Source organism: Arvicola amphibius, chromosome 4, assembly GCF_903992535.2.
Source record: "Arvicola amphibius chromosome 4, mArvAmp1.2, whole genome shotgun sequence".
NCBI lineage: Eukaryota > Metazoa > Chordata > Mammalia > Rodentia > Cricetidae > Arvicola > Arvicola amphibius.
In genome coordinates this window covers 48,327,546-48,346,379 of record NC_052050.1, presented here as the reverse complement: position 1 = coordinate 48,346,379, position 18,834 = coordinate 48,327,546, and the positions used below count along the sequence as shown (strand labels likewise).

The following is an 18,834-nucleotide window of genomic DNA, read 5'->3' as shown; positions in this document are numbered from 1 at the left end:
CCGGGCGGTGGTGGCGCACGCCTTTAATCCCAGCACTCGGGAGGCAGAGGCAGACGAATCTCTGTGAGTTCGAGACCAGCCTGGTCTACAAGAGCTAGTTCCAGGACAGGCTCCAAAGCCACAGAGAAACCCTGTCTCGAAAAAACCAAAAAAAAAAAAGAAAGAAAGAAAAATGTAGAAAGGATTAGTGATTTCCTGGTATGGAAGGAAAGAGGGAGAGATTACAAAAAGACACACAAAAATGTTTGGATATGATAGAGAAATTCATGATCTTAATGGGGTGACATTTTCATGGATATATATATGTCAACATTCATGACACTAAAATTATATTTTAAATATATGCTTTATTGTATGTCAATTATAACAACTATAAATGTGATGTGTTGCCGGGCGGTGGTGGCGCACGCCTTTAATCCCAGCACTTGGGAGGCAGAGGCAGGCGGATCTCTGAGTTCGAGGCCAGCCTGGTCTACAAGAGCTAGCTCCAGGACAGGCTCTAGAAACTACAGGGAAACCCTGTCTCGAAAAACCAAAAAAAAAAAAAAAAAATGTGATGTGTTAAGTGCATCGTTGGTACATCCAGGCGCTGGAAGTGTAAAAAAAGAGATTGATTCTCATGCATTTAAGCTAAAGGAGTTGGAAGTTACAGTAGGAATTCCAGAAGCTGTAAGGGAATGTATTATCTCATCTACACGGAAGGCCAGAGGCCACAAGTACAGGCTGATTGACCCTACTTCTAGTACCAGACACTATATTTACCTACAATTACGGAAATTGCCAGGGAACTTAGCTCCAAATAATGGAATCTACTCTAACTGGTTTTTAAAGGATAGGTGGCTCACACAGTCTCTGACTCAGGGTGGGGGTGTTGGAGACCTGGGTTTGGAAGTCATATAGCCAGACAGAAACAGTATCTAAATTTTATCAGCAGAAGGCCTGTGTTTATTTATTTATTGAAAATGATTAAGTAATTAATTTAGTGCCATGCTTGGGTATCAAACCCAGGGCTCTGAATGTGCTAGGCAAAGATCTTGCAGAAAGCTTGCATTTTGCTCCCGTTAGGTTCACTGCAGTTCACACTGGAACAGCCCTTAGGACATTCTCTCCCATAGTTCCCCCAGTGCTTCTAGCCAGGAGGCTCTCTACAGCTTCCCTACTCTCCCGCAGCAGGCTTCTGAGTCAGACAGCTGTATCTGATTGGATGGACTTCCACGACCTACCAGGGCTCTCAGCTGAGGGGAGGCAGAAGAGCCTTCCAGCCTGCAGAGCAGAGGGGACACTCTATTGCCACAGAATGAGTTTCTGTACTGGGTGATCACACCCCAGTAATGGCCCACGCTCTGCGAGAGAGTTATTTATTTCCACTTTCTAGTTAAGGAAACTGACACTCAAAACCTGAAGCCACTTACCCATGGTTACACAGTAGAGCCTTGCTCTAGGATTCAGAAAACGTAAGTAAGACGAACGGAAAAAACATGGCGCACCATTCATTGGCTGCTCTCTCCTTACGACATGGCTCTTCACTTGATCCAGAGTTCTGTAATGCAGGTACAGTTGGTTCACAGAAGGAGCCTGGAAAAACAGTCACACAAATTATAAAATGCAAGCCACCATTTTAATTGTCCCCAAAACAGGATAAAACCCACAGCTCAAGATAAAAACAAGAATACAGAGCCAGACATAGTGAAAAACAATTTCAATTCAATTCAATACTCTGATGGCAGAGGCAGGTAGATTTCTGTGAGTTCAAGGCCACCCTGGACTATGTAGAGTTTTAAGAAAGCCAGCACTACAGAGACCCTCCCTATCTCAAACAAACAAACAAATACCCCAAAACCTGAGAATACAAAGAACATAAATGATTTATTTTCCTAGTAATAAGTTCTATTTCTTTAAATTGTAAACCAAGTTTTAATGCTTTATTTTAAAAAGCATTCTGAATCTTTTTTACCCCACAGAGCCCATGTGTTAGAGGCTTAGCCCTCAGCGATTCTTTTCTTTAAATTTTATTGATTTTTATTGAGCTCTACATTTTAAGTTCTATTTTTAAGTATATATGTATTTTTAACGTTTGAATATTTATTTTATTAATTAAGTGTATGAGTGTTTTGCCCGTGTATGAATGTGTATTACATGTGTACCTGGTATGCTGGGTGTTGGATCCCCCTGCAACTGGAGTTACAGACAGAATCCACCATGTGGGTTCTGGGAATTGAACCATGGTCCTCTGCAAGAGCAGAAAGTGTTCTTAACAGCCGAACCAACTCTCAAAAAATGTCATAAGCAAATAGTACATATGCCCATATAGAATAAGGCATGCCAATCATGCCAGCCTGGGCCTATACTCACTCCCAATTAAAAGTCTCGGCCTCTGCCTCAAGGAGTCTAAATGAAGTAGAAGAAATGCTAGCAAATGCATGGTCTCTGTGATTTGTTTTTGTTTTTTGAGACAGGGTCTCACTGTGAATGGGTAACAGAACTACGTGGACAGGGCTGGCCTGAAACTCACAGAAATCTGCCTGTCTGACAGTTTTGTCAACTTGGCATAGTCTAATTATCTGGGGGAGAGTCTCAAGTGAGGGATTGTTTAGATCAGGTTGGCCTGTGGGGTGGGCACATCTGTGGGGGAATAATCCTGATCACGTTAATCGAGGCAAGACCCTTTCCTAAGCAGGGGACCCTGGTCTATGTAATAGAGGGGAAGCAAGCGGTGTGCAAGCATACCTGTATTAATTCATTGTTCTCTGCTCTTGACAGGAAATGTAATGTGACCAGAAGCTTCATGCTCCAGCTACTTTGACTTCCCCACAATGATGGATTTTGGTCTGAAACTGTGAGCCAAACTCTTTCTTCCTCTGGTTGATTTTGTCAGGGTGTCTTACCACAGCAATTGAAGGCTAAAAGAAGAGTCTCCTCTGAGAGGTAGGTAGCGAATATAGGAGACTCCTGAGTCAACCACAAAGCTAAATTCTTTTTTTTTTTGTTTTTTTCAAAGGTTTCTCTGTAGCTTTGGAGCCTGTCCTGGAACTCACTCTGTAGGCCAGGCTGCTCTTGAACTCACAGAGATCCACCTGCCTCTGCCCCCCAAGCACTGGGATTAAAGGTGTGTGACACCACTGCCTGGCATAAAGCTAAATTCTTGATCTGGAAAAAGAAGACTGCTTGGGACAGAATGAGGGCCGATAGAGGCCTTGTTTGATGCTTAACACACTGCATCTCTAGTTTACTGTGGGTTGTTACATATACAGACCCTGAAGATACAGACCTGAAGATGAATGTAAGAGGCTTTTTTTAGAAGGTAGTGCCAGGTACACTGGTAGAGGAATGGAAAAATCTTCCCACCTGAAATACAATGAGCCAGGGTAAGTAGCAAACACAGAGAATATCTGGGAACTAGGAGGACATGTTCATGTTCCTTTAATGTTGACCCACCTTGCTGGCAGTCTCCTCCAGCCAGAGAAAGCTCTTTGTAAACACAGAGTGGCAGTAGCAAGGTGCCACCTTGATATGCCCCAGGGGCCTTAGCACTCCCGGCAGCTCCTTTAAAAAAGTTACTGGGAGGGGCTGGAGAAATGGCTCAGCGGTTAAGAGCACTGCCTGCTCTTCCAAAGGTCCTGAGTTCAATTCCCGGCAACCACATGGTGGCTCACAACCATCTGTAATGAGGTCTGGTGCCCTCTTCTGGCCTGAGGCACACACACTGACAGAATATTGTATACATAATAAATAAATAAATATTTAAAAAAAAAGTTACTGGGAGCTGGGGAAGAAGGTGGGGATTGAGAGTCTCACTCTCACTATATATTTTTAAAGATTATTTATTTATTTATTTATTTATTATACAATATTCTTCCTGCTTGTACATCTCCATGCCAGAAGGTTGTGAGGCACCATATGGTTGCTGGGAATTGAACTCAGGACCTCTGTAAGAGCAGCCAGTGCTCTTAACCTATAAGCTATCTCTCCAGTCCCTCACTCTGTATTGCAGACTGGCCTATAACTTACAAATGTAGCCCAGGCTAGCCTCAATATCACAGCAATCCTGCTTCAGTCTCCTGAGTGCTAGCGCGAGCTATTATACCTGGTTTTGTGTAGTACTTTGTTTGAGTCAGGGTCTCCTTGGTCTCCTTATGTATCTCTGATGGCCTTGGTACTCACTGTGTAGCCCAGGATAGCTTCAAACTCCCAGCAAACCTCTCCTCAGCCTGGAATTATAAGTATAGCACCACATCTGACTGCTATTCTTATTTGGACAACAGGGTTATAATATCAGACATATTTCCATACCAGCTAATGAGAAAGCAGGTACAGCTATGATAGGAGCACACTGACTGCTTTGGAGAGACTTTATCAAAAGGAGATGGGGATGGCCTTGGTCTTGTATGCAATTCCATATATACTTTCCAGACTGTGGTGCTGTGCTGGGGGACACCACCCATCCAGGTGAGTTCTGCTGAAGCACAGAGGTGCAAATTCTCATTCAGAACCTCTAAGGCACTGGGTTCAATGCCTTCGATTTCCTTGGATCATAAAATCCTTTGATAGCAAGATTTATCTCTGAACGTTGAAGTAGGAACTAGGTCCTGAATGTTTCAAGACGGCTGTTTACTCGCAACCGTGTCTCATTTGCACACACCTGCTGAACGGCTATGTGAAACAGACATGTGTTGAATGAATAAGGAAACGACTGGAGTCTCAGCCTTCAGGAATGGAACAGTCATCCTATGTGAGCTGTGTTTGATCTCCCTGAAGAAAACGGGTCTGAGCAAACACGATCTGCTGTTTAGAAAGATTAGCTTCCACAGCCACTGATTTCAAGACTTGAGCCACTAAGGACTCACACAGCTTTTTTTTTTTTTAGCGTCAATAGATGATGAATTTGTCTCTCTAATGTGTTTCTGTGAGTGCGCACAGGCAGGTGCCATGTTTAAAAAGAAATCAGGCAGAACAGGGTATGGTGTTGCACACCTGTAGTCCCAGCATTTGAGAGACAGGGCCAGAAGTCCAGGACATGTCAAGTTTGAAGCCAGCCTGGTCTACGTAGTGAGTTCTGAGTCAGCTGGGAAGACCCAGGCTTTTAAGGAAAAAAAAGCTAGCATGTCTGTACTCTTAGCACTCAGGAAGTAGAGATAAAAGGACCAGGAATTCAAAGTCAGCCTTGTTTACATGAGACTTTGCCTCAAAAAATAAAATAAAGCCGGGCGGTGGTGGCGCACGCCTTTAATCCCAGCACTCGGGAGGCAGAGACAGACGGATCTCTGTGAGTTCGAGGCCAGTCTGGTCTACAAGAGCTAGTTCCAGGACAGGCTCCAAAGCCACAGAGAAACTCTGTCTTGAAAAACCAAAATAAAATAAAATAAAATAAAATAAAGAAAGGGGCCTGAGTAGATGGTTCACTGAATAAACTGTTTGTTGTGCAGACATGAGAACACAGGTTCAGATCCCTAGCACCCCCACGAAAGGGAAGCTTGAGAATATGCACCTGTAACCCCAGCTTTAGAGACTAGGGTTGCAAACCAGGAGGATTTTAAGATTTGCTGACCGGCCAGCCTAGGCAAAGAGCAAGCTCTCTCAAAAATAAGGTGGAGAGCAATTGAGAAAGACATCCAACATCCATTCTGAACCCCACGAGTCCATCTAGATAAGCGCACCAGTACACACACAGACACACACACACACACACACACACACACACACACAGTGTCATGATACACTCTAGTATCAACTTAAATAAAATTAGCAACAACTTTTTTGCTAAGACTGGAAAATACCTGGGATGAGTGAGATGACCAGACTTCAGAGATGAGGGGCACCTGGCATAAAATAAAACAAAACCCTGCAGAAACAAAACCTAAAACTGAAACAAATAAAAATGTGTTTAGATGGCAGAAACAGGGTCCCAAGGGACAAAGCTGCTATTGAGTGTTTAGGGTGTCTAGAGGCATCTGTGTACACATTACTTTAGCATGATCCTGAAAGAATCCAGGCATGGTACCACAGGCAAGCAGTCCCAGCCACTGGGAGGCTGAGGCAGAAGTATGTAGAGTTAACTACATGGCTAACATGGGCAGTTTACAGAGATACTATCTTCAAAAACAGGAGGAGGAAGAAGACAAAAAGGAAAGAATAGGTTTGCTCAAACCTGTGCTATTATTGCCCAATTCAATTTCTTTCCTCCACAGTCAAACTTAGTCAAAAAGAGAAGACTCCTCTCTAGATTCGTCTACATGACTTCATACTGCAACTAGGCCAGCCAGAATCCACTCTTTGCCATGGTGGAGAAAGCTTACTAGGTTCACTGTGGTTTAGAAATCATACTGGTCTTAGTCTATTAATGCAGAAATTTGATTCTCTAATTATAAACTAATCTTAGATTCCTGGACATACCCAGTTTGGACATGATACATTCTTTTTGCATACTGTTGGATTTATCACTTGTCTTTAAGATTATGGGGACTGGAGATACGGCTCAGTGGCTAAGAGCGTTTCCTGCTCTTACAGAAGACTTGATTTCAGTTTTCAATTATGTGGCTCACAACCACCTGCAACTCTAGCTCCAAGGCACACTATGCCTCTGGTCTATGTAGCTATCTGCACTCATGTAACATGTACACACATATCCATGTGAGTGCGCATGCATGAGCGCACACACACTTTTTTGTTTTTTTTTTTTTTTTTTTTTTTTTTTTTTTTTTGGTTTTTCGAGACAGGATTTCTCTGTAGCTTTGGAGCCTGTCCTGGAACTAGCTCTTGTAGACCAGGCTGGTCTCGAACTCACAGAGATCCGCCTGCCTCTGCCTCCCGAGTGCTGGGATTAAAGGCGTGCGCCACCACCGCCCGGCACACACACTCTTTAATGAAAATTAAATTTAAAAACCAATTCACTATTCTTTTTTTAATCCTTAATTTTATTTACTTGAGATAGGGTCTCACTGGGTGGCCAAGAATAACTCAGTTCTACAGCTCAATTTAGTTGTTATCTTTGTTGCTGTGACAAAATACAATTAGCTGTGAAAACAACAGCTGCAGGAAGGGTTTGATTTGTCTCCCAGTCCGAGGATTCAGTTTACCATGGTGGAAGATTGACAGCTTAGATTGAGGCAGCTTGGTACACTTCACCCACAGTCAGGAAGCAAAGAGAGATGGAAGCTGTGCTAGCTTTCTCCTTTCTTTTTTTAATTTAAAAAATTTAGCTGGGTGTAGTGGCACACATCTTTGCTTGTCTTATTTATTTAAAGAATATGAGGGCTGGAGAGATGGCTCAGTGGTTAAGAGCATTGCCTGCTCTTCCAGAGGTCCTGAGTTCAATTCCCGGCAACCACATGGTGGCTCACAACCATCTGTAATTAGGTCTGGTGCCCTCTTCTGGCCTGCAGGCATACACAAAGACAGAATATTGTATACATAATAAATAAATAAATAAATAAATAAATAAATAAATAAATATTTTTTAAAAAAAAGAATGAGTGAAGTAAGAAAACAAAACAACCCCCCCACACACAAAAAAACCCAAAACCAAAATCAAAGCAAAAACAAAACAAAAAAGCAACCAAACAACAACAACAACAAAACCAAAACCAAACCTAAAACCAAGGTGGCTGGCATACACAATCTTGGGGGTTGGGGATTTAGCTCAGTGGTCAAGCGCTTGCCTAGCAAGCACAAGGCCCTGGTTCCATCCTCAGCTCTGGGGGAAAAAACATGAAATAACAAAAAGACTAAAGTGTATGAGTATTTTGCCTGCCTCTATGTCTTTGTACCATGTGTCTGCCTGGTGCCCACAGAGGTCAGAAGAGGGCATTAGATCCCCTGACATTGGAGTTACTGTGTCCTGTGGGTGCTGGGAATTGGGCCCTCTGCAAAAACAGCCAGTATTCTTAACCAATGAGCCATCTCTTGGGCTGCAGCACGTCTTTGTGTTCAGTCCAGGAACTCAGCCTTCGGGATAGTACTGTTCACACCTAAGGTGGTTCTCCCCACCTTAAAGAACTCAACGTAAGAACTCCTTCTTGGACATGCTCTGAGATTTCTCTCCTAGATTATTCTAGATCTTGTCAAGTTGACAATATCAACCATCACACCTAGATAGGCTTCAAACCCTCAATCCTGCTGTCTCTGACTCTCAAGGGCTAGAGCCATGTAAGTGTCATCACAGTTGTTTAAAGCTAAAAACATTTCTTTTGGTGTGTGTATGTGTGTGTTAACCACATTGAAGTTTTTGTGTTCTTCCAAAGCATCAAAAAGGAAAAGCAGCTGAATACTTCATAAACTAGTTTTACTTAAAAAGTTATTTGAGATCAGACTGGCCTCAAACTCAGTGATCTGTCCGCCTCTGCCTTCCAAATGCTGGGCTTAAAGGCGTGCACCACTATACATGGGCTTATTTTCATTTCTATTTTATGTGTATGGGTGTTTGCCCTTCAAGCGCCAACACCAGAAGAGGGTGTTGGATCTCTTGGAACTAGAGCTATAGACAGTTGTGGGTTGGGACTCAAACTTGGGTCCTCTGGAAGAACAGCTAGTGCTTTGGACTACAAAGCCATTGCTCCTGCTCTAAACATAAAATCTTATACCCAGCTAACCTAGTATTCTGGTGCCTAAAGACAGGAACGGGGGTGTAGTCCTGAGGTATAGCATTTGTCTATCATATGTGAGGCCCTGGATTCAATTTACAACACAAATAAACAAATAATAAAATAAAAACATTTCACATTTAAATGCTTAAGATCTGCTAGCACATTCACATTAGAATTTATATGCCAATGTGCTCCAGCAAAATAAAGGTACAACAAAAAGAACTAAACTTCCCATCTAGGATGTAGTGGTCTCAGGATAGGAGGAGCAGCCAAAGAAGCTGACCATGTAGTAAGCATGACCCCAGTCAATCAGCTCAAACTAGAAAAGTAATATAGAGGGTTCCAGGAGGAAGGTTTCCAAGAAAAATATGGCATAATAGGATCAAGTAGTACTCTGGGCAGAGTAGGGAAATAAAAGAGATCAATTATACCTAAGGTACTGCCAGAAAAAATATAATTAGAAACTCTAACCCAAAGACAAATTCATACAATGAATAAATGTAATTAGAATGTATTACATCATTTGGCTCTCTTATTCCACTTTTATGAAGTCAAAAAAGTATAGAAACAATTTAATGAAATAATTAAATGATAATTGAATTTAGAGAAATAAAGGATGGAAGGTAATCCAAGACATTTAAATCACTACTGATTGCAGCAAAAATAAACATATAAGATCTAAAATAGATACATAAGAAAATCATTACAGGACTATATTTATTTATGCATATGTGGGAGAGAGATGTGCATGCATATGGTGGTCAGAAGACAACTTGCTAATATTGGTTCTTTCCTTCCACCATATGGGTCCCAGGGATCAAACTCAGGTCATCATACTTGGTGACAGACACCTTGACCCGCTGAGCATCTCAATGGCATTCAGGCATATGCTTTAGAGAAATGGGGTAATTACCACAAGAAAAAAAATACATATATGTGGAAAGGGCTGGCCTATGGCAAGAAGGACTTAGGAATGGAAATAGGCTACCACAGGCATTTTTGTTTTTCACTATAAGCCATCATACCTTGCTTGATTATGAATTATGGCTATTCATTGCTTCAGAAAAATTTAAAATTGGGTTGAAGATGTAGCTCAGTTGTTGTTAGAACACTTGTCTAGTAGATAAGCAGCCCTGGGTTAAATCCTTAGCAGTGCATTAAACAAATAAGAAAGAATAAAAGATACTTAAAACAGATTTTTTTTGGAAATGTGGTTTCTTTGTGTAGTTCTAAAAAAAGATTTAGTTCATGTATATGACTGCTTTGCCTGCATGTATGTACATGTACCACATGCTTTCCTGGCATGGAAGCCAGAAAAGGTCAGATCCATGGAACTGGAGCTGTGGTTCTGAGCTCTTGCAAAGGATCCTACAAGGCAGCTCACAACTGTAATTCTGTTTCTAGGGAATCTCTTTCTGACCTCCAGACGCAGTGCACACACATGGTGCACATACTTCCATGAAGGGACTCACACATACACATAATATAAAAATAAATAAATCATTGGGAAAAAAGTTATTTGAAAGAAAATGGATGTACCTAGAGAGAGAGAGCATCATGTTAAGTGAAATAAACTGTGGTTACACTTAAGAAAACAAATGTGGCCTGGCAGTGGTGATGCATGCTTTTAATCCCAACACCCGAGAGGCAGAGGCAGGCAGATTCTGTGAGTTCAAGGCAGAGCAAGTTCCAGGACAGTTAGGGCTGTTACAGAGAAACCCTCCCTCAAAAAAACAAAAAAAACAAAAAAAAAAGAAAGAAAGAAAGAAAGAAAGAAAGAAAGAAAGAAAGAAGAAAGAAAGAAAAAAGATATCTCTTCTCTCTTAGACGTGGAATCTAAATTTCAGTAAGAACTGAAAGTAGACGAACTATAAGAGGAAGGGAACCAGTGGGAGAGGGATGTGGGACAAGGTAATTAAGAATGTGTGTGAACATGAGCAAAGTACATGTTCAAAAATGTCATAATGAAACTCATTGTTCAAAAGGATAGGGGTTGGAGAGATCATCAAGGATTATGAACACTCTGTCTTTGAGAGGACAGAGAGGACAGTAGCCACATAGTGGCTTACAATCCTGCAACTGCAGTTCCAGGGCATTTGATGCCTTCTCCTGAGTGCACATAAACTCACAAGGCTCATACACATACACATTAAAACAAACAAATAAACACACAAACAAACAATCCTTGAAAACAAAACCACAGCAGGGTGTGGAGGTGAATGCTTTGCAGTGGGAGGTGGATCTCTGGGCTTGAGGCCAGCCTGTCTGCAGAGCAGTTACAGGACATCCAGGGCTACACAGAAAAACCTTGCCTCAAAAAACCAAACCAAACCAAACCAAACTCTGAAATCATAAAATTGGTTTAGTCCGTAAATTGGTAGTATTCACTCAATACTTATTTGTTCTCTTGGTCTGGTGGGATAGTGTTATAGGGAGGTAAGCCGGGGTCTTGTGCCTGCTAGTTAATTTTTATAACACACCTGCTGGAATCTGCTTCTCTTGTTCATTTTACTTGGAGCTCACCGAAGCAGCAGGCCTTTATGGGTAGAAATGTAGTTGCTTTCCTTTGCAGAGTTTTTGTTTTCTACAGTCCAGGTACAGGGAACTAAGGATTAAACAAACATTTATTGAAAGAACAAACAAAATTGACTGTCATTGTTATTTTTCCTTCCCCTTTCTCTGACTTTTTATTGCTACAGCGTTGACAGCACAAAACTTCGAAACGGGGAAGATTATATACAGCTGGATAAGGTTTATTTTTCCTATCCTTAGATTTCCCACTTGGGACTTTACATAGTAGGTGACTTTCTAGACAATTTCTATTATGGATTCCATCCCCAGGCGAAGAGTGGTTATCATTATGTAGTGAAGGTGGAGTCTTCTCCCAATTCCCCTGCCTCAGCCTCAGTGTTGGTATTACAGGTATAAAGCACCCACTCAATTAACCATGTATCAAGATTGTGCTAATCACAACTCCACACTGTGCTCAGTCTAATTGTTTATTTAAACGTTCTCTGCTATGAGATTCAGAACATTTTATTTCAAGGATAATTCTGTGCATTCTTTATGAATTATCACCATGCTTAAAATGGGGCACACCAGTACTAAATTCGGCTTTGTAACAATGACTAATTCGCACACCTCGTATATGTAGTGCTAGATGGCCCCTGGGTGCCCGCTAACAACTCGACATCTGCCCCGCTGGTGCCGTCGCTCAGACCTCCTACTGACATCAGGAGGCAGCGTCCTGACCCTCCGCGACCTCTTTGTCATGGCGTCCGCGGGGCGTCTACCAGCCGAGGCTTCCGCAGTCAGGCGGGCGTGGACCTTCCCAAGATGGCCGGGATGAGCCCACGGCGCGCGGTGGGCGGGGTTCCGCCGCCGGAGGCGGGGCAGCAGGGCCGAGGGGTCGGGCTAGCCGGCGTGCGGCTTCCGAAGTAGGCAGGCTCAGCGCGCTTGCGCGGAGCGGCCCTACGCGCAGTGAGGCAGTGGCGGGGGAAGGCACCGGTGGGGCCGACGGGCGGGCTGAGGAGGGAAGCGGACGAGCGAAGTCCCAGTGCGCGCCGCGGCGGCCCGGGTACCCTCCCCTTCCGGGCGTGAGGCGCTGAGAGGAAAGCGGAGCGGAGCCGACTCGCATCGGCAGCTAGGTGCTTCTCCGGTCGCCCCAGACCGGCCTCCCGCGGCTTCGGCGCTCCAGTCGCGGGGCCCGGGTTCCTCAATACACCTAGCCCCAGCCGCCGTCAGAGCTTGTCCGCAGTTCCTCGAAGCCCCGGCGGCAGCCCGGGCTCTTGGCGGGGAGGATGACGGAGCTGCAGTCGGCGCTGCTACTGCGAAGACAGCTGGCAGGTGAGCGGCGGGACGCCGGGCCGCGATCGCGGGCTGACGAGCCCCTCGCCTTCCCTCGCCCGCTCGGAGGCCGCGAGGGTTGGAGCCCGCGGGTCTCGGCCGGCCGGCCGGCGACACTGCTGGCCCGGCTCCGGAGGGTGTTGGGGGCGGGGACGCGCCCCAGCCTCGCCCTCGGACGGGCCGGGCGCCCAGGGCGGCTGCCCCCTCCCCCACGGAGCTGGGGCGTTGCGGGGGAGGGGCGTGGGTCCCGGCCGGGTCGACCCTCCCCGAGGGGCGGATCCCGGGCTCAGGTGCGGCGGAGGCCGCGGGACCTCAGGGACCCCGGGGAGCGTGCGGGCCCCGCGCCACTGCAAGTCCGATTCCCGGAGAGGGGAGGCGCGCCAAACTTCTGGCCCGGCGGCGCGGGGTCCGCGGAGTTAGGGCGGACAACAAAAGCGACGGCCGGGTGGCTGGGGTGCTGGCGCGGGGCGCCGAGGGTTCGGCGGGGTGCGCGACTCGGCTTCGCCTGCCTCCGCCTGGCACGAGCTCGGGACTGCGCCGCCCGTCTGGGGGAGGGTGGGCGCGGGTGCCGAGGAGAGCCGCTCGCTGGCCGGCTGGGGCTTTGTGCTCGGCGCGGCTCCTGCTCCCGCGCAGGCCCGCAGCCACCGGGCTGTGGCCCGCCTCAGGTTCTGGCCAGGGGCGGCGGCTGAGTGCCTCCCCCGTGGAGTCTCTGTCCCCCTCCCCCATTGTCCCGGCCTCCGGCCGTTTGCGGCTTCCAGGTTGACTTTTTAGGGGGTTGGCTCCTACTCTGCTAGGACTGTGTGAGGGGAGCATGCGCGCTGGAGGTGTACGTGTGCGGAGTGGAGGGGGGGGAGGAGGGAGGAGGCGGGTTGGTGGCTTCACAATGCCGCCCCACGTGCTGCCAGATTTAAAGAGAAATGAACTGGTAGTTACCCCTGCGGTCCAGCGCCAAGCGTGAGCCTTGCTTGGGTCCGGGCGATCTTACCCCTCCTCAACTTGTAGCCGACCCCCCCCCTTCCCTGCCCTCCTCCAACCAAGCGCTGAGAGATAGATGAAATAGATTTCTGTGAGTTTGAGGTGTCAAATCACCTTTATGGCTTCTTAAGGAAAAGGTCGACAAGGGCTGGTACAGATTGTATAATTATGTTTATTATTAGACCATGAGCTAGCAGGTTTGGATTAAAATTCTAGTTGGGACAGTGATTTTGAAGTGAATGGAAAAGTTATACCGGTCAGAAATACTTTTGTTCGAAAGAAGTGAAATAATGTATTTTACTTAAAAGCATCCTTTTACTGTGGTCTTTTCCTCCCTTTATTTTGTTTTGGGAGAAGGAATGAAGATTTTACTCTCCTTAAGAATTTTTTATCACAGGCAGGCGGATCTCTGAATTTGAGGCCTTCCTGGTGGTGAATTCCAGCACAGCCAGGGCTATTTAGAGAAACCCTGTCTCAAAAACAACAAAACACAATAAAAAACCCCAACTTGATCTGAATACATTTTTATTATGTAGCAAATCATTAAGTAGACAGTAAGTACTAAGTATTAAAACAGAAGTGTTATGTAATGGAAATGACAAACATCTTAAAAAGTGCAAAAGATTTTAACAGTACTACTATGTTAAAAAAAAAAAAAACCCAAAACACCACTACCCTGGCCGTCAGTGGTGAAGCCTGCTTTAATCCCAGCACCAGGGTGGCAGAGGCAGGCAGACCTCCAAGTTCAAGGTCAGCCTGGTCCACAGAGTGAGTTCCAGAACAGCCAGGGCTACACAGAGAAAAAGTGTCTTGAAAAACCAAACCAAAACTAATGACCATTTGTAAATACAGGCTTTTTTTTTTGGACAGTGTTTCTCTATGGAGTGTTTCTCTTTGGCTGTCCTGGAACTCGTTGATCTTTCTTGTTTCCCAAGTGCTGGGATTTGAATCCTTTGTCAACACAGTAGGCTCGTGTCCCTTTTTTTCTTCACAGAAATAATAGACAAAACATTTTTAAGGTTTTTAACCAATGGTTGATTTTTCTGGTGGGGTATCCTAAAATATACTGTAAGAGAGAATAGAAAATGATTAACTTTTCAGGCTTTCTTATAAAGTTACCTAGTTGTAAATTACTATTTACAATTATTTTGCTTTCTTGATTAGAGACAATGTAATAATAAAGTCATTTTTTAGGGATCTTAATTAACTTGTTCAAAATGTATGGAACAAGGTTTGTTAGTTGAAATGTGAAAATACTAGATTTATTTAGTACCTAAAAATAAAGGCGCTTATCAAGATGCTTTAGTAGCAATTTATAAGTTTTCTAGTATAACTCGAAAATAATAAAGAATGGTAAAATGTAATCTTTTGAAATCAATGAACTTATTAGGTTTGATAATAAATGCCTTAAAAATATTAAAATGCACTGAGTAGGTAATACAAACATGTTAAATTTTCTCAGCACTAGAATTTCAACAGTGGTTGCATTTGTTGAGCTAGTAGTCTGCCAGTAATAAAAGATTTTGATTCATTACCTGGGAGAATTTATCCCGTAATGAACTTTGTTCTTCAGTAGTTTAGCAGAACTCTGGGTTACAAAATTTTTCGTCTCTGGTACCTTTAGGGCAATTGTTGGCTGTGGAGGGTTTTACCTGTGCAGTAAAGGTTACAGCATTCCTGTTCTGTACCCACTAGATACTAGTAGTGCATACCCTCATTTGTGATAGTGAAAAATGTATCTGTGGCTAAAAGTCCCCTGAGACAAATTATTGGATTATGGTGTTTCACCATTTTGGCTATTGGGAAAGCCAGTTAAGAGCACCTTATACACACTCATGAAATTGGATAGCTTGTGTATTTCTTTGTGATATTATTAGGTTATGACTTACTCCCTTGCGGATTTAGTTAGTGGCAGTTTTCTGTGGTGCATTACATTAAACACCAAGAAGTCCCTCAGTACAATAGACTAATTAAAAACATTTTAAAGGTATTATAAACATGGGGTTAAAATAGAGTACAGAGCCTGGCATGGTGGCATAATGCCTTTAATCTCAGCATTTGGGAATGAGTTCAAGGCCACCCAGGTCTACATAGATCCAGGACAACCAGGGCTACATAGACACTGTCTTAAAAACAAAATGACTGGAGAGATCTTTCAGAGGTCCTGAGTTCAATTCCCATGGTGGCTCACAACCATCTATAATGAGATCTGGTGCCCCATCTGTCATGCAGGAATAACATGCAGGCAGAACACTGTATACATAATAAATATTAAAAAAATAAACCAAACCAAAACAACAACAAATGCAGAGTACAAAAATTAACCATTTTTCCTGACCAAGAGTCCTCTGAGGTTTTAGAGATTATTTTTTACCTTTTTCTTAATTGAGACAATGACTTGCTTTGTAGTTCAAGGTGACTTTAGAACACCTGACCTTCCTACTTCTACCTCCTTAGTCTAGGTTACAGGCTTCTATCCCAGTTATAGAGGTGATGCACTTAATGGCTTCTTTGCTGAGGACTGGTGTGTACCAGCCACCGTGTTGAGTATTTTACACATTATCTTATTTAATCCTTCCTGAAAGAAATCGGAGGCTTAGCGAGGTTAAATAACTTGCTGAAGGTCAAATGAGTGCTGCTAAGGGAATTGGTAGAGCCAGGACCTTCTTATTTTATAGACTTCTTGTTTTCAGCTGCATAAATTGCTCCCTGGGGAACAGTACTTGACATAGTCAATGAGGTAGAATTTTATCTTATTAAATTTTTTTATGTGCATGGGTATTTTGACTGCATGTATGTATGTTTGTGCGCTACATTTATGCCTTGTGCGTACTTGGTGCCAGAAGAGGACACCAGACCTGCTGGAACTGGCATTATAGATAATTGTGAGCTGTCATGTGGATACTGGGAATCTGACTGGGTTCTCTGGAAGAGTAGCCAGCTCTGTTACCTGCTGAGTCATCTGTTTACTCCCTTGAAGTAGAAATTAAGAATCAATTGCCGTGTGTGATGATGCATTCCTTTAATCCCAGCATTTTTGAGGCAGAGGCAGATGAATCTTTGAATTCAAAGCTACATAGTGAGATCCTTTCATCACGAAGTACTGTCTTATTGTCTATACTGTATTGTTTTCCATTTTAGTAAAACTTATTGTATAAAATAACACATAAAATCTTAAGTGCTGGAGATGGCTCAAGGTTTAAGAATATTGACTGTTCTTCCAGAGGACCTGGGTTTGATTCCCAGCACCCATAGAGGATAGCAACTGTCTGTAATTCCTATTCTAAGGGATATGATGCTCTCTATTGGGTTCTGTGGGCATTAGTCACACGTACACAGACATATTTGAAGGTAAAATTTCCATATGCATAAAATGAAAATAAATCTTAAGTAAGCTAGGTAGGTTTAGTGTAAATCCCAGATTTGGGAGAGAGCCTATCGCAGGAATTTGTTGGCAGTCTGTCTCAAAACACAACAACAAAATGAGCAAGCCAAAAAAATTTATCCATTCATTCATTCATTCATTCATGAAAGAGTCTCATGTAGCCCAGGCTGTATCCAATAATGACTTGAACTTCTGATCCTATAAGTCTTCATTATGTGACTGCTTGGATTAGTTAATACGTCATCAACCAGGTTTTATGCTGTCCTGAGTATTGAAAATAGAACTGCACTCTAGGCAAGTACTTTACTAGCTGAGCTATGTCTCTACATCCTACTTTTCCTCCTCTTCATTTCACAGATATTCTAAAAGAGGAAGAATCCTCCTTTATGCAGTAACAAAATATTTGGGCTTTTATAATAGAAGCCTCAATTGTGTATGTTAAAGTAATCTGAAAATTTCTATACCCTTTGGTTTCTTGCTGTCTAAGAACATTGTCATGTCAGATTTTGTGTGAGGAGCTAGTGAAAATGGAGAGTTTTCTGGCCTCGTTTTAGTTTGTATTTGTTCATATGGCTCAGGAATCCAGTGAGTGTCTTTATTCATTTATTTATTTTTCTTTTATTTTGTGGTGCTAGAGATTGAACCTAGCTAAATGCTAGGTACAAAGGCTCTTCTTCTGAGCCACCCTTTAAGCCCAAGAATTCCATTCTGGAGACAGTTTCTCTGTGTAGCCCTGGCTGTCCTGGAACTCACTCTGTAGACCTGGTTGGCCTCTAACTCAAGAGATCCACCTGTGTCTGTCTCCCAAATACTGGGACTAAAGGTATGCACCACTACCACTGCCCAACTTCTAAGAATCTAATTTTAAAAACAGTGCTTCAGTGATTGTGAAACTGCTGATTCTGAGCCACATTTAGCTCCTAAATCATTTTTGCCCCTGGAGGATTTCCTGTAGGTATCCAGTTTCTCATTTTGGGCTATTTGGTCTTATCAATAGTCCCAAGTGTTAATTTAGGCTATTCAAAGAGTACTGAAAAAGCAGGTTATGATGGCACATACCTAATCCTACCACTTAAGCAGGTGTTTTGGATCAAGTTTAAAAAGAAAGATCCCATATGTTTAGAAATGGGAGAAAAGTTTACAATTAAACTACTGATTGTTCAAGTACTAGGGGAGTTTTCTATTATTATTATTATTCTTTTTGAGACAGGCTTTTACATAGGCTAGGCTGGACTTAAATTTTCTATGTGGACAGGAATGACCTTAAGTTTCTAAACTTACTGTTTTTTCTTCCTGACTGCTAGGTGTGCAGATACATGGTTTTATTCAGCGCTAGGAATCCTACTTAGGATTTTGTGTATGTTAGACAAACACTACCAATTTAGCTACATCGTAGTCAGACTTGGGAGTTTCATTTTGTTTGGGTGGTTTCTTAAATCATTTATTTGTATTTTATGTACATTAATATTTTGCTTGGCATGTATTATCCATGTGAAGGTACCAGATTCCCTAGAATTGAACCTGGGTCCTCTGGAAGAACAGCCAGGCGCTTTTAACCTCTGAGCCATCGCTCTCTCTCCCTCTCCCTCTCCCTCTCCCTCTTCCTCTCCAGGGTCAAGAGCACTGGCTGCTCTTCCAGGGGTTATACTTAGATTGTCAGACTTGTCTGGCAAGTGCTTTTATCCACTGATAGATACCTTTCTCTAACCCCTGGAACAGCAGTTCTCAACTTGTGAGTTGTGACCCCTTTGGGGGTTGTCGAATTATCCTTTCAATCTGAAAATTCAGATATTTATGATTTATAACAGTACCAAAGTTCTAGTTATGAAGTAGCAACAGCAAAAATTTTATGGTTGGGGGTCACCCAACATGAGGAACTGTATTAAAGGGTCACAGCATTAAGAAGTTTGAGAACGACTGCCCTCTGCAAGATATATTTGACAAAAGCCAATGTATAAGAAACTGAACTGTATAGTAAAACTAATACATTTAGAAAACAAGTAAAAGACATTTCATTGAAGAAGGATACACAGATGGCAAATAGGCAAA

General features: G+C 43.3%; 1 protein-coding gene and 1 long non-coding RNA gene across 3 annotated transcripts in view; one reads left to right on the top strand and one right to left on the bottom strand.

The window, feature by feature from the left end:
- Positions 1-564: 564 nt before the first annotated feature.
- LOC121677148 lies at positions 565-12,555 on the bottom strand. Of its 2 annotated transcripts, XR_006020781.1 has the most exons (4): positions 11,721-12,555; positions 11,060-11,184; positions 3,269-3,345; positions 565-1,575 (listed from the first exon to the last, which is right to left on the bottom strand). It is a non-coding gene; the product is annotated as an uncharacterized LOC121677148 (long non-coding RNA). The 2 variants fall into 2 exon arrangements; XR_006020782.1 differs by lacking the exon at positions 3,269-3,345.
- Positions 12,024-18,834, top strand: part of Ube2g1 (ubiquitin conjugating enzyme E2 G1) — a 72,327-nt gene continuing 65,516 nt past the window's right edge. Inside the window, exon 1 of the mRNA XM_038324925.2 lies at positions 12,024-12,425. Coding sequence (XP_038180853.1) covers positions 12,380-12,425 — 46 coding nt within the window. The 5' untranslated portion in view covers positions 12,024-12,379. The remainder of the gene's footprint in view (positions 12,426-18,834) is intronic.